At 39.1% G+C, this 21430-nt stretch overlaps 1 protein-coding gene across 2 annotated transcripts in view; it reads left to right on the forward strand.

The window, feature by feature from the left end:
• Window positions 1-9417, forward strand: part of DOK7 (docking protein 7) — a 57217-nt gene extending 47800 nt beyond the window's left edge. For both annotated transcript variants that reach the window (XM_027718433.2, XM_027718434.2), the window contains exons 9-12: window positions 2927-2992; window positions 4060-4131; window positions 6899-7051; window positions 8927-9417. In XM_027718433.2, the coding sequence (XP_027574234.1) occupies window positions 2927-2992; window positions 4060-4131; window positions 6899-7051; window positions 8927-9063 (428 nt within the window). In that variant the 3' untranslated portion in view covers window positions 9064-9417. The remainder of the gene's footprint in view (window positions 1-2926; window positions 2993-4059; window positions 4132-6898; window positions 7052-8926) is intronic.
• The last annotated feature ends 12013 nt before the right edge of the window (window positions 9418-21430 follow it).

The raw sequence follows: 21430 nt of genomic DNA on the forward strand, positions 1-21430 counted from the left end.
TTCAAAGGAGGAGATGGAAATGTTGCTTGGCTGAGTGGGTCAAAGTTCTTCATAATAAATGTAGTTTTAATTCAACAAGAAGCAGGAATTTTTCACAGAATGTGGTGTTGTCTTCTGTCCTGACTGCTTCTCAAGAAATTTAATAGCCCAGACCTGAAGAGTTTGTGACCTATTCCATGAAGGCAAAGTAGAAGCTGGGCAGTGAGAAGTGATCTCTTGGTAAATGCAGTATAGCGTTGCTTGTGTCTCCTCACTGCTCACAGAACAATAGGTCACAAGAGTTGAAAATACAAACTGTCTGGGCTCAGTTATAGTATATATTCCATCTTCCCTCTAGTTTTTTTTTTTTGTGGCTTTTTCTTGTAGCACATATACTGTAAACTGTTATGCTTATTTTTGAAGAGTGGGCATAAAGCAATGACTGTAAAGTTAGAAAAATATTTCAAATATTTCAAATAGGGATTGTCTTCATTGAGCTACATCAGACTTTTGACTCTAATAATATGTAGGAATGCAAAATATCCTGCAGATTATTTTAATTTTGTCACATTTTGAATATTTTCTTCCTCTTACACATTGAGGAAAGGAGAACTGAAATAATTCTCATGATGAACTACTCAGTTCTGACAAAGACTTGAGCAAGTCAGCCTCATAGAACTAGGTGGCAGGGGAAACTGAAAAAAATATTAATAATCCCTTGTAAAATGAGAAGAATGATGGAAGGGAGCATCTGTTTCCTGCTGGATACTTTATTTGCTCAGAAAATTGTCTTGCTAACTTGCTTTTTCCATTCCTGCAAGTTTTGTCCTAAGAGTTATGTCCTCATAAATAAGAAACAAACCAGTTTATATGGTAGCTGTAAAGAAGGAAGAAAATATCTAGGTCGATCTCTGTTGACATGTGTTTATACAATGCAGTTCAAAGCTTTGAAAAAATTCCCTGAGAGATTTGGCTATGTAAATATTTGTTAGTTGCCAGATTTGAAAGTGCAGAAAATGCAACAGGTCAAATCCTGAAACATTAACATAGTTCTTTTAAATAAGCTCTGAATGGGAAAATTTAAACTTGACCATAAATGGATTGGCATATCTTATTATTTTAAATCTCCTTTCCTGTCCTGCGTGCTCTTCACAAATCCTAAAAATGTTGCTTAAAAATCCACATTTCCACTGGAATTATTTCTGTTGAATTGCAATGATTTTTTGAGGGAGAAAAAAACCCTCACCCCACACTTGCTTTGTGATGAAGCTGGAATTAGCCTAAGGCTGTAATCTTTCTTCAAAGTAAGGTAAGGCTTTCAGCTTCATAAAACATATTCTGACATTCTTAATGCAGAGATAGGATGCACTGGGTGAGAAAAAGGAAGATCAGTTACAGAGAAAATATAAGTAAATCAGCTACCCCGGGGCTGTCCTTTTTTTACATTTATTTTTATCAGCAGTCTTGTTAAAAACAAAATTTCAAATAGCATTTTTAGTGGTTAAGTCCTCACCAGAGTGTGTAAAGGTTCTACAATCTGATCTCATTTGTCAAAATACAAAATCAGGTTCTCAGTATGGCATGCTTTAAACTTGTTTTTTGTAGCCTTGGATTACCCCATATATGCTCTTATGTACACAAAGACTACAAACTAAAGGTTTTAGTTCAGCTGTTAACTTCTGAAGTAGGTTTTTATTATTTTTTAATCCGTTGTCCTCATTAAGTGAAATAATCTGTATTTTTCTAGATTTATTTTATTAAACTGTAGGATTCATTTTACAAGCTTGGAAATTCTTAGGTTTAGAAAAAAGAAGTATGTATACTTTATACAGGAGAAAAAAAATAAACTGACATTTTCCTTAGATTCCCAGGCCATGCAGTTCTCTTAGGTATTTCAGACTATTTATTTTACATGATTTCTCCCTGTTACATAAGAACTATGGTAATTTTTGGACGCTATTTTAAAAACAATTTGCAGAGAAGTGTCTCACCTGCTCAGATTCAGTTTAGAAGAGTATTATTTTTATACCTGATCCCCAGCACCCAGCAGCACGTGGCACAGCCGCCCTGTCAGCAGTGGCAGGGTTGCTCATAGGCACAGCCTCCTACCTGAATTCTGTTCAGTGCCATCTACTAGTACAAGAAGTTCCCTCACAGTTATTCATGTGAGGAAGTAAATGCCACTCATCTTGATTAAGGTGCTCACAGTGACAGCAGTGGAGAGAAGAGATGCAGGGCTGGATGGGGGTAATGCTAACCCAACAGGAAGGTGTAATGCTGATTAGTAAATAAAGAAGGAATGTCTGCGTGTAGACAAAGCACATCCCATGTGTACCACACTGTAGGTTTCTGAGTTGCTCTTGTTTCCTCAAATTTTCTTAATACTCCACCTGGAACATCTTGGGGATGATCCTGTGCAGGACCAGGCTAAGACTGGGACTCGATGATCCTTGTGGGTCCCTTCCAACTCAGCATATTCTGTGATTCTCTGATTCTATGAATCAGGCTGGGGACAGGAGACTGGCTGTGCCATCTGGCATGTCTGTGGTAAAGCTTTCCTGGCTGTAACACTGAGAAGGTGTTTCACAAGAACTGCTATGACCTGGATTCAAACCCCATGGAAGCTTAGATCCTTTGTGTACCCTTCCCCTGCTCCAGTTTATGCTTGTCTAAACACGGATTGTGAAGCATGATACAGTTTTTCTCATTCACTTCAATAAGTTTTGGATCCATTCTGATCAGATTTTAATGAACACTTTAAATTTTGTTGTTGCTAAAGCTAAGGATTGCAAAGGCAACTCCCCACTCAGTTACAATGACTTGGAATTCTTAGTGAAATTTTTCTAGTTGCTTCAAAAACATCTACTTGAAAATGCTGATGCACAGCAGATACCTAATAATAGCAATAGCTATTTAGATTTAATGTGAATCTCTGTCTTTAAATAAGGTGGTGCTTCTGTCATGGCAGCTTCTGGGTCTTTGAAAGTGCATAGGGGGCACAGTCTCCAAGCTGGTAAGTAAAAGTGATTATGAGGTATGTGTGTGCATGTAAATTTAAATGAATTTAAACTTAAATTATTTTAAATATCAGAAAATATTGAAGGTAAAGTATGATTTGATTCCCTGTTGTAAGGCTTATGTATTTCTTTGGGGTTTTTTTGCTTTGCAGAGTTTTTGTTAGAAAGGCACTGACAGATGGGATAAGTTTAGAAGAGGCAGTGACAGATGAGATAAGTGTCAGAGTATAAGCAGTAATCTTGTTCACAGTGGTAAAATGCTGACAGCACCTTAAAAAAGGGCACCCACAAAAAAACCCTCACCTCAGGCCATGAGAAATCCTGTACCCTAACAATGATATGCTGAGAAAAAACACCCACCACATTTAATTATACTTTTTCATGATAATGGAGAAAAAGAACACTGCCAGCAGATAAAATTATGTGTGTTTGTAATACTAAATTAATTACAATGTGTTCATTCTATGGACATAGCATTTTTGCTTGCCTTGTTTGAACTGGCGTGGAGTCCAAGCTCGTGAAGAAACCTGGGCATCTTTTTTCAGCTTAGTGCTCATGAAGTACCAATGATGTTGTGCAACCTGGCTTCTTGTAAAGATGATGATTTGCACTTGGAAAGCCAAGTTATCTTTGGAAGGGCTAGTTTAAGCATTTTCTACAGAGCTTTGTCAGAAATCAAGAAGTTATCCATCATGCTGGAGGTGGAATTTTAACAAGAGTCTTCCAGATGCTCCCAAGATCACCCACTCACTGCTCCCTGATTCATGCGTTCAAGATAGCTCTGCTCCCACATCCATGTACAGCAAAACCCACTGTTGACTTCAGTGGCCTTCAGTGTGAATACTTGTAAAAATGTCCTGAAGTTTATTTCCTGGTGTTACATTCATTAGAAAATGCTGGCATCGCCACTACAGAAAAGTCAACACTAGCCACTGTTTCTGAGATTATTCTGTATGATTGTTTAGTTTAGACAGTTACAAGTCAAAACCAGAAAATTATACGCTTTGATTATATTGTACAAAATCCTAAATCCAAAGCCATTAACAGTGTCCCTGTATTCTAGGTCCTAAAGGTGGATATGAGATGCTAACACTTCCTTCAGAACCTGGAACTCCAACTGGCTCTGAGGAACCTGGTGAGTACAGATTTTTGCAGTCAGTTGCATCAGAGGACACTAACACCTCCAGTTTATTTTTCCTTTTTGTTTCCTTTTTTTTGTTTTGTTTAGATCTCTCTTAAGTGTTTATTTTTGAAGTGTTGCCTTTTGAACATGTCAGCTTTATGTGCATTCTCACAAATACACTTTGTGCTGTATTTCTGTGTTATTTATTGTGCATTTCTGAGAACAGTGCCTATATTGGGTAGAAAATATGAACAGCACTTGCTAAAAGAAAGGCAGTTTAAAATATAATTTTCTTCTTCCCTCCCCAGTTATACTCTTTTCCTTTCATTTCCCCATCAGGTCAGGGCCACTGAATTTTCAGCTTTACTCTTCTCCTGTTACTTGCTTAACTATCTTTTTTGATTCCTACATTTTCCCCTTTTCTCTTCAAGAAATCATGATATTCTACCAATTCTGTCATATGTAAGCATGCAGAATGTTGTAACCATGCATTTTCATCTGTTTTTCTTCCAAATTCTCCTTTCACAATGCTCTCAAATATTGGCCTTCTGACCCCTCTTATAAGCATCTTCTGCTTCTATCTACCCAGAATGGACTGCTGAAAGCACTGTCTTTGTCCATGGCTCTCTGTGTGGGCCTTGTTTTCTTAGTAGGAGCTTTTGACTCTTTCGTGCTTTTTAAATAAACCTTTATCTTAAAAAAATATGAGCCAGTTTTTAGTGTCTAATGAGCTTTTGGTTTTTTTCTGAAGGAAAAATGAAATGCAAAGTATTTCTATGTTTACAAAGAAAGCACAGTTTCTATTAAGACAACACTGACTGAAAAACAGAAGACTTTTCCTTTCCTTCCATTCCAATTTCCAAACTTTGTTCTTGGTTGTTTTTTTCTTCTTCCCACTTTGAGAAGAATGTTTGGCAGTTGCCAAGGGCTTCTTTTTTCTGTGTGTTTCTTTTGTTTTTCTTGCACAAAGACCTACCAATTAATACAATATTCTCCATATGTGGCTTTTTAGTTCTCAGGAAAATCCCTTGTTTTGTCTGGATCAGGTATGATATTCAACTTCCTTAAACCTGTCAACTGTTTAGCTCTATAGAGAAGATTACTAGTTTTCATACTAGCCAGCTTTAAGGATGCTTCACTTAAGCTCCTGCTACATCACTTTAACAGCGTACAGAAAGACTCCAAAAATTAACTTTTCCTTCATGGCTGTTCATGGCTCTGTATTAGCCCTTAAGATTGTCATTTGCTTACAACTTCTAACTATTTGCGATGCAGGTTCTCAGTGGTATGATTCTGCTGAATTCCTTTTGGCACAGCCAGGCTAAATTCCTTTGAAATATTTTAGACAGAATAATTTCTGCGAATGATGTTTAATGAAGATACAAAAATTTCTTCTGTTTGATTCTGCATTGATTTTGCCATTTTTTCCCTAACATCTGGCTTTGGAACAACTGCTTGAAGTCTGGCTGTCAGAAAACTATTTGTATACTTTGTGGATGTTCCTAAGTTTTCTTTATGAAAATCTGTGGGAAAATTGGCCAACTTTGCAGGCTTTTAAATTTTTGGACTGCATAGTAGACTCCTTTGATTTAGACAGCTTAAGCCTGGGGAGATTCCATTATGCTGGAACATGCCCTTACTGTTGCCTAACTTTGTATGAACTATCTCTGCTATTCTTAATACTTCCAAGGAGATGAAAAAGTTTCTCTCAATGATTATTCATGGCTGTTGTTGTTTGGATATAAGAAGTCATTCTTCCCTATGCTCTAAAATGCCTTGATATTCTACTGCTTTTCCACTCACATCTCAGTAGTGTCTAAACAGCAAAAGAGAAAAGCAGCAGTTTGGACAAACAAAGTTTTGAGATGAGTTTTATGTGGGGACAAGGAAGGGCTTAATGGGAGAACTTCATGGAAAGGGAGAACCTGAAAGCGATACTATTTTTCCTCTGCACTTCTTTGTCTTCAGCTGGCTTAAGAGCAGAAAGCATTTAAGGGTAAGGACTCCAACTGGACTGGACTGGCAGACAAGATTAGAATAAATGAAAGTAGGGCTTGAAGAGGTCTTTAGAATTAATCCAATAAACAAAAAAAGTTGTCTCTAAGTCAAAATCACTTTATAGGAGCTATTTCCTGGTAGGTGTTAATCTGTGTCTTTTTTAGAAATTTCTAGAAAACTGTGGAATTTGCTCTAGTGTTCTTATGTGTTTTCCTGCAATGAAAGTCTTATATTACGTGGTCTGTCCCTACTTGACATAATTCCTATCTTTTTCAATTCAGTACAGGAAAGCACCCAACATTGTCCCCTCAAGCTTGCTTTCCCTTTACTTGAAATAGTTCTTCAGTCCCTTTTTTGGGATATGCTTTCTGAACCTCTAGTGATTTTGGTTGCTGTCTTGCAGATGATGCAGTAGTTCGCATCTTCCTAGAACAGATCACTTCATATAAAGCTTCACTCACCTAAGCTGGAGCTGGAAACCTTACGAGATAGTGCTGCACATGTTGCTGTTACTGGGAAATGTCTGCATAGTGTTTATTTTCTTCCAAAACACAGCAAGATCCTGGTCTGTGGTCTTCTGCGTAGATCCTGACTTGATCAGTGTGTCTCAGGATCTTTTAGGAATAAACTGTAGTCTTCTCATGCCCCATCTACCACTGAGGAATGTACTGTTTGGCAAGCAGAGTTATTGCTGCTCAGTGTTTTCTTTCAGTGTGTTTTTGTATGAAATAGATAATTAGTCATTGCAAATAGATCTGTTATAACATGTTATTTATTTTAGAAGGGGCAGTAGGTTATTCAGCTGATGTCCCTACATCAGATCGACCCCACAGTGAGACAGCTACCTATGTTAATATTCCTGTCAGCCCTACTTCCAAAAAACAGCTTCATTACATGGAACTGGAACTTCAAGAACCTAGCACAAGCATAAGAGGTAAGGAAGTCTACAATATTATTTAAACAGCAAGGGATACAGTAATGCAGAACATATGGGGCATGGGGAATCCTAATTTCATATAAGGAGAAGCTGAGGGAGCTGGGGCTGTTTAGCCTGGAGAAGAGGCTCAGGGGAGACCTCATCACTCACTATACCTGAAAAGAGATTGTGGCCAGGTGGGGGCTGGTATCTTCTTCCAGGCAACCAGCAACAGGATAAGAGGACACAGTGCCAACTTTTGCTAGGGGAGGTTCAGGTTGGACATCAGGAAGAATTTCTGCACTGAAAGAGTAGTCAGGCACTGGAGGTCTTTTTCAACCTAATGACTCAATAATCTACCCACAGGCTTTTGCTAACCGGTAGTTGAACTCTGGTATGTTTGTGAGGCAGTTCTTTTAGTTGGCATCTTTTTTTGGGAAAGATTTTTGAGTAATGGTGTTCTATAAGATGTTGCATCCCTTTGACAGGTGCATTGTATATGTGCTCCTTCTCAAGTGAACATTTCTATGTCTGTGGAGTTTGAAAGACAGTAATTTGCTTGTGTTCTCAAGGTTTTCATCCCACGTATTAGGACTAAACTTACTTAAGTTTTCTTGCTTGGCTTTAGAAATGGGACTGTGGGTGTAGCTGTACAGGGCTTGCTCCTGAAGACACTGACTCTGGAGCCATGCAGCAAATGATTAAGAACAGAACACAGTACTCTTCTATCTGCTGTCCATGAGGATGTTTGAAAGTGCTACAAAGAGAAAGCTAGCCCAATTATCTGATTTTTTTAAAAATACTTTGGATTGGGTATTTTACTTTTAATGCTTAACTTGAACAATTAGTACATAAGCATGCAGTATATCTACCGTATATTGACATTCAGAGATGCAGTCCTTGTTACAGAAAGCATCTAATCAGAATCTGACATTTAATTGCTCACATTTGGTATTGATGGTTTTTCCATCTATAGTTTCCAGCTATTAAGATTTTAGCTTTTATACTTTTAAATTCAGTAATTTTATAAACTTTGAAATGCTAGGATTTTTCCCATTGGTTTTTTTTTTAAACGTTTATATGGTTTTAGTTAAGTAATTCTAAGCTTCTCTCAGACTTAAAAGTAGTTCTCCTGTTGAAATATTTTATCTTCATTTTAAAGACAATGAACCAAGGCATTAAGAATGAAGAGTCAAATTCCATAAACTTTCCTAAATGTCAGCCACCCTCTCAAGCTCAAATGGTGCAACTTTGAAGGTGCCTTTAATGACCATAAATACTTTATTTTTTTCATATTAAAGTTTTCCCAGCCTGCAGCCTGTATGTCTGCACCTATACAGAACTATTTTACTCTTGAGAAGACTGAGCAGCTTTTATCTCCCCCCCACATTGCCAAAAAATGAACTAAAGTGTCATTCTGGTTGAGGCTGAAGGTGGTTGCTCTGGTAAATGTTCACAGGATGCCTAATCCATCCAAAGAACTCTGCCAACTGCCACAAATGTTTTCTGTTCAAATACCAGATGTTGTTCATTTACTGACTAGTAGCTTGGTGATGAAGCCTCATAGAAGTGGGAATGCTGAGTTCAATTTTGTCATTTATTAGGAGTAGTAGGAATGGAGATTTGAACCTGGGGCAGAAATGTGAGTGGTTTCATTTGTGCTTATTTGAAGAAAACCTGATAGCTGAAATATGTAGATATACAAAGCACCTCAAAAAGCCTTGTTTAGCTATGGTTATAATCTTACTCGCTTTACATAGCTTGCTTTAAGACCAGGCCAAGATCATTCAGGAAATCAGTGGAAGAAGTGTCTCAGTACTTAACCCTGTGCCAGTTTTACCCAGGAATATATGAGGGGCAGAGTCTTTTACAGGGTTTCATTTGATGTTTCAGGGAGTGGATCATCCCGATATGCACAGATTGACATTGCAGCCACCGAGACAGCCCACAAAGTGGGGACACAGCACGCCCAGTGCCGGGAGGAACGTTTGCAGGAGCTGGAGCAGAAGAAGAAAGGGGCTCAGCAGTGACCTGTCTAGGAAAGAACCTTTTGCTCATCACAAATTGATACTAATTCATCTTCCAAAAGATTCACACTAATTGTAAAAAATAGTCACACAAAATGCTGCCATTGCTTCTTGCATTTATACCAGATTCATTCCAATATCTTGATTCCTAATTGGAAAGCTGGTAGCATGAGGAGTGTGTTTGGTCTTTCTTTTTATTTTAATTTGGTTGTAAAGTCCAGATTTTTTTTTTTTTCATATGCAATGACAGATATAAGTTACCTTTTTCTATAATTCTAAAATCATGGAGAACCTGGAACCAATTTCAGTGTTTATTAAATGGTGGCATTTTCTTTAAAAATAAAGAAATTGAATGTGTGTAGATAAGAGAATGTGAGTGTGTGTGTGGTAAGTGTGCACATGTGTTTGCATATGTGCACATGTATGTATGTAAACACACATTACTGATAAAATATATGTATATATCTGAGTGTATAAAACATGTAAAACCTCTATTAATATATTAATGGACTCTTACAAAAGCAAGAAAATCCAGTGCCTACTTTTTTGCAGGCACAATTTTGTCCAATTTATATGCTTATTTATGGACATGCTTAACTTTACCTATGGATAATTCAGCTTTATACCTCATCAATAATCCTGCGGCTTTGACTAAAGTTGCTCAGATTTAAAAGCTGTAGTGTCAGGGATGCATATGTGTATGCATACAGAAAAGAGCACACAAACGAGTTATTTAATTATATCTATAAGCCACAGTAATGTGAAGGGCCATTTTGGGTGCTTCTGTTCTTGAAAACCCTAGATCAAACCATAAGTTTGATTTCATAGCTGCTGAGTACCTGTAATACTTAGCAATTTTTCTGGAGTGGAACATATGTATCCCTTTGAAAATCATGCCTCAGGCTTCTCAGATAGAATATTTTAAAATCAGGGTATTAAAAAGAAACATTCACTTTTGAAAATTGAGTCCTTTATATCACAACCCCTATCCCGAATGTCAACCAGCATCAAAAGCAGAGCATCCACATTACATCTAAAAATTTCATTGAATAATTCTCTGCTGTCCCTAAAAACATAAAACCAGTTCTATGTAAGAGGATGATGTTTCCAGAGATGCTACAGAATTGAGGCACAACAGGATGTTATCTTGTAAAATAGGTTTAACCACGAGTCTGTGGGATCCTGCTTTTGTACAGTTAGACTGTATGATTCAAAACCTGGTTTCCCATGTTGCATTGCCTATGTAATTCTTCTGTTATTTTTATTTGTCCTGATATAAAATGTTATTTAAATAAAATGTTATTTAAATAAAATGTTATTTAAATAAAATGTTATATAAAATGTTATGGCAGTGACACTAGACTAACAAGTAAGTGTACTTATGAAGAAAACAATTTTTTTTTCTGATAACATATCAGCTTTGGCTTCCAGACATTACCAGGAATGATATCCTGGGTATTATGATTTTTTGACTGTGTCTTCTTAAGATCCAATATCACAGCCAAATTTTTAGATATACGTCATAATTTATACTGGTGACTGGAAGTTTTGTGCCAGTGAGGGTTTCACTTAATGACTTAGGATAAGAGATGGGTGTTTGTTTTTGAGGCAGAATTTAACCTATAAATTTATTTGACTGTAGCCTCAATACTAATGTAAAATCTCAGAAATCTCTCAAATAAAAAATATGTGTTTGAGAGTTGACAATTTCCATTCTCATCTGTCCTGTGCTCAGATGTATATTTCTGTTAATCCACCTTGCTTATTTCTGAAGGGAAAGGAAAAGAAGCATTTCTTATGAGATTCTAAGTTTAAAAGATTTTTCTTATTTGACAAGTGAATGGGGGTGATCTGCTTTGTAAACACATGCTCAGTATAGCTTGAATGGCCTGGGCTTCCTGGGGTCAGGTTTATTTAAACTGGACTGTTCTTCAGTCAAGGATCCTCCACTGGAGGACTTGCAAAGTTAAATCTCTTGCTATGTGCCTATTTATATTTAATATTTAAAATGCGCATACCTTCCCTGATGCATTGAAATGCAGTGTTTTCCATGACAATATATAACGAAACTACAATATTTCTGTTGTAAAAATCTGTTTACCAGGAAAATATATTACCTAGGGTCTCTGCAAAGGCTGTCTTTCTGTATGTTGATCAAAACTGCTTGCACTGAATCTGGGACTTGCAGCACGGGTAAGGATTTGACACAATAGTAAAGGTCATCAAGTTGCTGCTGGCCTCACAGAGGAATCACAATTTGAAAAAAAACGCTTTACGGGTTGAAAAGAGGCTTTGAATCTGTGCATGCACATGGTTCTCTGTGTACATGTGTTTGTGTATGTCATAGTAACTTCAACTAGGAATAGCTAGATGGTTGTATATAAATTTGCACTAATAGCCTTTGTTAATGTCAACTCAATTATCCTATGAGGCTTTCCACAAATGAAGTATTTTACTTTTTAGGCTTCTGTTTCTTTTTTTTTTTTTTTTTTTTTTTTTTTTTTTTTTTTTTTTTTTTTTTTTTTTTTTTTGTATGTAGGAGGCTGAAGCAGAAGGAGAAACCATAGTGTTGCAGCTATCAAAAACTGGTTAGTTCTTTTGGTAGTGCCTCCCTGTCAAGTTACAGGGTTTGCATTTCTGTTGGAGAAATTAGAGCTTTCTCATTTGAACAACAGGAGGTCACAGAAATAGAATACCTTTTTCCTAAATATGTAAAATCACCTGACTTCAACTTCCATTAGCAAACTGAGGACAATGGAAATCAAACCATAATCCTATGAGCAGACCTGTGCTCACCGTGTAGCTTCCATGGGTTAACTCTAGTACTGCTGTTAATGTCCAAATAGTTAGGGGTTTATGCACACACCTTGCATACAACTTGTGCACAAGTGATCTAAAATATAGTTTGTGACTACTATAGGATGGTTCCAGATTCAGAGCTCTTTGCAAAAACCCCAAAATATCTCCCAGAATTTTGAGATACATGAGACTTGTAACTCTAATGATAAAAAGACGGATTTGCTTGTTTTTGATTTAGCATTCTATCAGAGTCAGATCTCCTCCCGCTCTTACCAGGAATTAATTACCAGAAGAACAAAACAATGTGATGTAGCTGATACTTCTGTAAGATGTTCTTGAAGTACACTAACATGGCAGAATTGCTCTTGGTGACATGACAACAAGCTGTCAGCAAGAGCAGTGTTTGGGCATAAGCATTAGTGTGCCATGTATGTACCTCTTTCTTTCTGATAGACCTACTCAGTAGGTTGGCACCAAATGTAACTACTGCATCAGTGAGGTTTATGGCATTGTTCGTAGCTGTTATGGCACATTTTTATATGCAAGTGTCTGGGTGATGGAATTTCTCCAAGGTAACATGCTGCAGGATGGAGGGCTGGAGTTTGGAGGCATTTAATTGCCCAACAATGCAAATAGTTGTCTGGGTTTTAATAGCACTCCCGACACCTAATTGTGGAAAATGCCAGTAGGTGTCTTTAGGCATGTAAATGTCTGTGAAAATCTGCCCTGAGAGTTGGTTTTAGCAAATGTCTTGGAAAAATTCCTCATTTTCCCTCTCTGCTTTAAACAAAGCAGTTTTAAATCAGTGTCACTTGGAAAACTATACTTGAATTATGAGTGATTACACTTTTTTGTGAGATGCTGAAACATACACCCTTTGGAAAGTTCCTCTTCTGGTTTGTCTGGGATAACACACATACTTGCTAAAATAACCGTGGGAGGAATACACAGAATTTCATGAGTTACTGTAAAAATTATGAATTTTTTTTTCAAATGACAGTGCTGTTATATTTTTGTGTCACCTTTTCTCTGGGGAGATCCTCAGCTCTCATTCGACCAGTCATCCAAACTGTGTTTTGCAATTTAGGCTGAAAGGAAAAGTTAATTTAACACCATGCAGCAATAAGAACAAGCAAAGCAGAGTAAGGATGGGAGAGTTAGTAGTTATTAAAAAGAAGTTTGTAAGGAGAAGGTCTGCAAACATTGTCTTTTCAGTGTAGGTGAGTATTAAGTGCCATTTTTTAAAAATTTGTATGGCTTCTCATGGATTCAATTTTATGCTTTCCCCTGACCAGCTGTATGAGCTGAATGGTCACAAATCCATGAGGCCTGGTGGGATTCATCCCAGAGTGCTGGAGGAGCCAGCAGATGTTATGGCAGGACCCCTTTCAATCATCTGCCAAAGGTCTTGGGCATCTGGGGAGGATCCTGATGACTGGAAGCTAGCCAGTGTTATTCCAATATACAAAAAGGGCATAACGGAAGACCCAGAGAACTACACACCTGTTAGTCTAACCTCAGTTCCTGGAAAGATTTTGGACAGGATCATGCTGAGTACAATTGAAAGGCATTTAATGAACAATGCACTCATCAGCCTCAGTAAACACAGGTTCATATAATTTGATATCCTTCTGCAATAAGGTCACCTGCTCCAGGACCAAGAGAAGGTGGTAGATGTAGGTTTTGTTTCTTTCAGTAAGGCTTTTGATACTTTCCTCACAGCATCCTTCTGGACAAGTTTTCCAGAGCAGGTTCATGGTGTGCTGGGTGAAGTACTGGCTGAGGGGCAGAGCTCAAAGGGTTGTGGTGAATTGCACTAGATCTGTCTGGTGCCCAGTCACCAGCGGTGTTCCTCAGGGCTCAATCCTCGGGCCGGTTCCGGTCAACCGGATTGTTTATCAACAATCTGGCTACAGGAGTGAATGCCCCATTAGAAGGTTTGCTGATGATACCAAATGGGGGGATGCTGTTGAGTCTCTTGAGGGACAGGAGGCCTTGCAGAGGGATCTAGATAGATTGGAGCATTGGGCTATGATTAATGGGATGAAATGTAACAAGTCCATAGCCAGATTCTGTGCCTAGAATGGGGTAACACTGGGCACGAGTATAAATGGGGAGAGGAGCGGCTGGAGAGCAGGAAGGATCTGAGGGTGCTGGCCAACAGCAGCTCAGTGTGAGTCAGCAGTGAGCCCTGGCAGCCCAGAAGGAAAACCCCATCCTGGGATGCATCAAACACAGCATGACCAGCTGGGCAGAAGAGGTGACCTGTACTCAGCGTTGGTACAGCCTCACCCTGAGTGGTGTGTGTGGTACTGGGCCCCACAACTTAAAAAGTAAGGGAAGGTCCCTGAATGCATCCAGAGAAGAACAACAAAGCTGGAGAAAGGGGTGGAATGCCTGTGCTTTGAGGGGTGGCTGAGGACACTGAGTTTGTGTTGTTTCAAGCAAAAGAGGCTGAGGGGTGACCTCATTGCTCTCTATAGGTTCCTGAGGACAGGAAGCAGAGAGGGAGATGCTCTTCTCCCTGGTACCCAGTGATAGGATGTGCTGGAATGGTTCAAAGATGCACCAGGAGATGTTTAGATTGGACATTAGGAAGCATTTCTTTACCAAGAGGGTGGTCAAACACTGGAACAGGCTTCCGAGAAAGGCAGTCAATGTCCCAAGCCTGTCAATACTTAAGAGGCACTTGGACAATGTCCTTAATAACATGCTTTGACTTTTGGTCAGTCCTGAATTTGTCAGGCAGTGGGACTAGATGGTTGATGTAGCTCCCTTCCAACTAAAATATAATATTCTATTTCTATTTTTTCTATTTCTTGTTATTCTATTCTATCCCATCCCATCCTAAAGATGACAGACTTCAGGGAAGCCTCACTCTGAGGCTTAGGGCAGTGATATCAGTTGGTTACTGATCAGTTGCTTATAAGTTTTCTCTGAAAGGCTGGAATATATGTGACAGGATAATACATGTAATTCTTTTCCTGGATTCTGATACAATAAATAGATTTATAAGACGGTGAGCAAGTTTAGGAAAGTGCATTTAGCAGAAACTTGAGGTTAAGTGAACTTTAAAGCTTATGAGCTTTCAAACATTTCCCTGCATCAGAGCATCTAGAAATAATTCAAATTTATTATCCCACTGTGTACACAGAGGCGTATGTAACATCACCGTTTTACTGAAATAACACGTGTCAACTTATTTGAGAAATGTGCAGTGTGGGGGGTGGGATCAAAAGCAGATTTAGCATGACAGTAATTTGTCTCTACATTACATTATACCGTTGTGAAATCCTTAAAAAGAAAAATAAATAAATAAAAAACCCCCTAGCATCTGCTATTGTATAAGTTAAATTTTACTTATCTGTGGGCTGAGCTGGAAATTTATGGACCTTTCGTATCCAGAAAATAGAGCATATTGAATGTTCAGAAAGGAACCTGTCCTTTGGATACCGAAGTTTTATTATGTAATGAATCACTCAGATTCCTCACTCCCCATGTCTCTGCCACATTTGGAGGATGTACCCCATGGCCTGCCTTTGGCTGGTATAACACTTTGTCCTTTTACTACCAAAAGCCAGTATTACTAGACACAAATTGGGAAGCACAGGAAAAAATCTTACTGGGAATTTCATGAAATAGGTAGGTGTCAGTAACGAGCCAGAAAGCAGCAGTTGTCCTTTGCCAGCTATTACACTGACAGAAGGGCAGCACCAGGAGAGTGTATGTGTCTGTAAAATGCAGTTTGTGCCAGTGTTGGAGATCTGCTGGCATTGTACAATGTGTGGTTTATAGCAAGGAAGTGGTTTCCTTGAAAAGACTGAAATTGAGGCTGTGTCCTTATTCACATAGATGATGTGCTGGTACTGCCTCCACCAGGAATGGAGTAAAACATCAGTATGATTAAAGGCTGGAGTCTGCTCTAAAGAGGCAGACTGCCATGCTCCATGTATGATGGTGTGTCTCATTATCCTGGTGTTATGTCATGCAAACGGTTCAGGCCTGTACTGAATACACAGTCTAGACCTTGGACAGAATTATCCTCCATGTCTGCTTTTTTCTCCTCTGTGGAAAGTATATGAAAGCTTAGTAAGTAATTTGGATGAAGGATGGTGAGAGCTGGGCCATGCTACGAAACAAAAGAGCACCCTGACCTGATGTGAAGGTGCACCTAGTTCTGCATTCAGCTATGCTGGTGTCATTTACAGTGGCTGGGATATTTGATAGAGATGGATCAGGTCTACTGAAAGCCCAGGAACTGGTCTTAGATTAACTTTTGCTGTCTGTCCATTTTATGGTGAATGCATGATACTAGTGACCATAAGTGAGAGCTGTGAGGATGCATTTCCTGCAGTGACTGGGCTTGAAGCCCCAGGTGTGTTGCTTTGGAGTTTGCAGACACTAGATGCTCTTCAGTGTGTCTACCTCTGTCCAAGCCCTCCTTTACAGTGGCGACATTTAACATGGTCAGACCCCCTCATTGCTGTCCCTCTGGTTGGGGAGCTGTCAAGGTGCAGGTTACAGCCTGCAGCTGGCCACGTCTTCAGTTTGGACTGTGATGGAAACCCTGTCCCTCTGTCCATCAGCCCTGAGCAGTGCGGGAAGAGCCACATGACCTTCCTTTGCTCTCAATCTGCTGTAAGTGGTCAAAACTGAACTGGGTGAGTCGTTCTGTTCCTTGGTTTGAAGGAGCTGCAGAGAGTTCATATTTATTCTCAATGTATGTTTCTGGCTAAACATGCTCACTTCTGCTTCTTCTGTGATCCCAGACACATACTGTGGCAGTACTTTGGACTTCTGACTGTCCTAGTTGGTTACATTGGCTATTTTTTTCTTTCAAAATTTCAAACAATTCATAAAAACATCTCTGGAAAACCGTGTTCTTATTCTGAATTAATAACAAATCATAAAGGAAAACTTTGTTTTGCAGCTCTGCAGAGAATGAGGGTCCATTAGTACAAGACCTGAAACAACTGATCAGTGGTAAGGGTTTAGTGATACCAGCAAACTGAGGCTAATGCTAGCATTGCCTAAGAGATATGCATCCCAGATAGATCATGGTTATTAGCTGCTCAAAGAACGGCTTGGAGAAGGCTAACTGGAGTCTTCCAGGCTACAGTTACCAGTGTGGAAGGTGTTCAGACTGTTGGAATGTGGTTTTTGTGTAAGAATCTGTGTCAGTTCAGTACAGATTAGGAAAAATATATAATCTGAAAAATTCCTACCAAAACAGGGAGAAACTTGCTGCATTTCCTAGTACCAGCAGTCTGCTCTTGAACCAAAAAGAGCAGTGTCCCTTGCCACGGCACACTCGTCTTTGAGAGACGTCACTTTTTGCACATAATTCTTACTCTTCTGTTTTCTTGAACTTCAAAATGGAACAATTAAAGGGACACCAATGGCCCCAGGAACTGGTACGAATGAAGACTCTTTACACTGTGACTGGGCATATTTGGAATTGCAAACTTGAGTCCCAGAACCTGGAACCTAATTGGCTGGAAAACAGACTCCCCACTGAAGGACCATTTAGTTAATGGTTTTGGTTCAGATGTCTTCTTAAATTAGAAACTGAGATTTGAATTTTGCAGTTGGACTAATGGATCCAATGCCAGGCATTGCAAATTACTGGTTTTCATACTCAGATTTTCAGTTCTTGGTGTGTTTATTCTTAAAATAGTGCAGCTTTCTTCTCTCTTTAAACTGCCTGGAAAATTATAACTGTAGAACATTAAATACCATTTTATTTTAGTAGGAGGCTTATTTCAAAGTGATTCAACACTCACTTTGCCTATAGAAATAACCAGGTTAAAGTTACCATAGACCAGTTATTGACAGGCAACCTTTGAGACTGAAATGGTTAGTTTTATTAAAATGGATGTGTGCAGCTTTCTGATAAATTAACACATCAGTGAAGGAACAAAGTTCACATGTTAAGCATTAATGTCTGTGTACTGTTTTCTTTTTGATTTAGCAGAGTGCTCTTTTGTTGAGCAGTGGGAAATTACACGAAGGTTTGGATATGAAAGTGTGTTAAGGGCTATTGATAAAAGCATTTGGGTTGCAATCACTGCTGTACCAAATACAGTTCAACTTGAAATATTTGCTGTGGAGGAAAGTTGATGAATTTATTTTGGCTCTACTGGACAGATTTTATGAATGCTTCTATTTTATGCCTCTGGCTACCAGTAAAAGAAATCCATACAGTCTTTTTTTTCTATAGGTTTACATCCTGCTTCCCCATAGGTGCTATATGAATGGCCTGAAATACATGTTAACTGTCTGTTGTATTAGGAAATGTTTTGGTATTTAGAAGCAGTTTGTTAGATAATGTAATGCATATAGAAAATGCAGCATTCCATTCTCAGTTACTAAGGTAGGTCTGTTTGTATTGAAAGCAACAATCTATTCTATTTACTGACTTTTATTTAATTACTTTATTTCTTCTATTCTCATAAATACTATGGAAAGAAAAACTGCATTTAAATATTATTTTGAAACTGCCTGTTTACTACTTACTAGTAGATTTTTGTATGTGAAATGGCACCTTTAAAAAAAAAAAAACAGGCTGAAACCTTCTTTGAAGTGGCACCAAATGATGGCAAGGAAGGGCTGTGGATGATGAGTATGTTTGGCATGAAACATATGAACTGTGCTTTATCTCTGGCTGGGTTAGCCCAGAGCTGAACACTGTACTTGGGTTGACACTGGGTTAGGGCCTGCAGAGGAGCTCTCAGCAGCCTGGCTCCCAGTGCAAGGCTCCGGTTCTGGGCACTGTGGCACGCTGGATCCTGGCTGGGGACCTGCATTCTTTCATGGGGTGTAACTAACTGCACTGTTGCACCTGGACCCACATGTTGAATAAATGGCAGAACTGAAAATATGGTGTGTTAGGGCCCCTTCAGCTCCCTTTAGGGTCAACGGGGTGAGATGGCTGCTGAAGTGAAGCTGCAGACCCTGAGCTGGGATTAAGGCAGCAGCCACTGAGATGTGCCTCCTGTCCTTGAACTGCTATCCAGTCAGGGCTTGAAGCCCTTCTGAGGCCCTGCTAAATGCTCACCCAAGATGAGCTGTCAAGGCAGCCACGTTCTGGAAGCTAAGCTGGTTTCTCTGTCTCTTGTTTTCTATCACCTTCTGTGCAAAAGCTCTGTTAACCCTGGCTTGAGGGAACTCCACAGAGAGAGCTGGGCACACAGCAAGCAGGAGAGCCCAGCCAAGGATCCTGCTTCTACCAGCTCCCGAGCACTGAGATCCCTACCTGAAGGAACTGGATCTGAAAAGGCACATGGTAACTCAGCTCACAAAATGTAAATGATCTCTGCTTGGTGAATTTAAATACTCTTGCTATTGTGGATCTATCAGGCATCAGGATGCCTTGGAATGTGCAAATTGTTGCAGTAGTACATCTACTGTAGTGCTGTTCCTTGTCTTGGTAGAATGATGCCATCTTAGCTGTTGTACCAACATGTAGGATGTACTTATTTAAGAAAGACCTGGTTATTTCTGTTGTATTTAATGCCTTAAGTATTTATTTTCCTCTCATTTCCACCCCCAAACTTTTTAACAAATAAAATCTGTTCTAATTCTAGTCACTGACATGTTTACTTAAATTGAGGTTCTTTTTCAGGGCAGAATTTGACTAACTGTATAAAATATTAAATTTTCTGATTTTTTTTTCTCCTAATAAATGCAGTTCTTTCCTCCCTCTTTTGCTCCCACTTTTCGATTTCAAATTGTTTCTCAGAGTGGTTTGAAAAATTTGGTAATTTAAATAATTGCAAAAGGATGGCATAAAATACCTACTAAGGAAGATAAGGTTCAACCACTGTTTAAAAGCTGTTAGTTCTTTCCTTTTCAGATGCCTCTTCCGTGCAGTCTCACCTATGAACTCCATTTTCACCTCTCATGGGGTACAGGACTGTATGTGTATTTCATTCATACCATTTTTCTTTGCTTTGAATTTTTGCTGCTATTTACAGAAACACAACAGTAGTGACTCAAGTTACTTTTTAATCCTTAATGTCTCAAACACTACCCACTCTTGTTATTTTGGCCATATGAATTGTCTTTGGAGGCTTAAAAACTGAAATAATTAACTGACTTGTACATACGTTGTTGTGTGTGAGGTGCAGGCTATAGACACTAGAGTGAAATCAGACTTTACACCTCACTAGCCTGTACACTACTCTGTCCCCAAATCTCAAAATCAGGGAAAGCCCCAAGGAGTCTTGACAGGAATGGAGACTATTCCTCATGTCTTCCCTAGGCTGTTGTAGACTCTACCTCAGCAACAGACTATTTCAGGGGGAAGTTGGATGCAGGGGCAGCAATAGCCTTTTTATTTTTTTTCTCCTCTAGGTTTATGTGAACAATCCTTGGGCCTGATGACTCATTAACATCTACGTTCAATAGCTAAAGTGAGGTGACTGTGCTGACCCCAGTCTCCAACCTTTGCTGCTGCTGATCTGTGACTCGTTCCCAATTTTAAATTACTGTGACATGTAAATATTTTGTCAGCCTCTTGTACTTTGCCGTGCTTGCCAAACATTCTCTCTGCTGGAGCCTTCCTGGCCTTTGAGCCCAATTACTGTCATGGTGTAGTGGGTAAAGACAAGGTACACCCACCACTGCCTGGTTCAGCCATCGCTGCTCTTTAAATCCTGTGCTGAAGCAGCTCTGCACTTGTTCAGTAACTCATCAGACCCTGGTTATTTGTTCCATGAATCCAGCACCTTGTGCTGCTCTGAACTTCTTCAGAAATTCTTCAGTAAGCATATTCTATTTCAGGTACATGCTGAAGATGAAATCCAGCTTTCTGCTCTGCCCTCCTGTGTGGAGCACACAGCTGCTCTGCCTGCCTGTAGTGTAGGCTGAGACACTCACGTTGCTTTCCCGAATGCAGCACATCTCCCTCAGCAGCAGTGTCTGAACATGCTCAGGAAAAGCTCTTCCACTCCCACAGAACCCAGTTAGGATTGCTAAGCAGAAGTGGCTTTGCTTAACTCCTCTCCTCTGCTGATGTATTTAGTGCATGTGTGCAAGTTCTTCACCCAAGAACAAGTGCTGGGGGCCTCTCCACATCCAAGCTACAGCCACCAAACTGATTTGGGGTTCATAGATTTAATTCTTACTCTGCCCAAGGGAAAACCGAAGGACATAGTGAAGTCTGCACTTTCTAACATAGTATAGAATACAAAGTGTTCTGCATTCCTTTAAAAATTGAAAAAAAATAATGATAAAGACAAACCTGTAAGATAATACAGCTACTGCTCTGATACAGAAGCTGAACAGCCCTTCCAAGTGATAGTTTGGGGAAGAAACAGTGTGTAGCATCTAGAAAAACAAACAAACCAGTTTTCTCATAAATAGCTTGTAGCCATTTTTGGGTTTACTTTTTTTTAGCTTACCAACCGAAGGTGATGTATACCATAAACTACGTGAACTGAGCCATCTCTAAGGAGACTGATAATATTAATAGTAGCCTGCTATCAAGATGGACAATGAGTCTCTGAAATATAAATAACTCTTAGCTTACGTAAAATTAAAAAAGTAAAAAAAAGCTTACTGCTTCAAA

The sequence above is a fragment of the Pipra filicauda genome, unplaced genomic scaffold (assembly GCF_003945595.2).
Source record: "Pipra filicauda isolate LSUMZ 115617 unplaced genomic scaffold, ASM394559v2 scaffold459_size522612_pilon, whole genome shotgun sequence".
Taxonomy (NCBI): Eukaryota; Metazoa; Chordata; class Aves; order Passeriformes; family Pipridae; genus Pipra; species Pipra filicauda.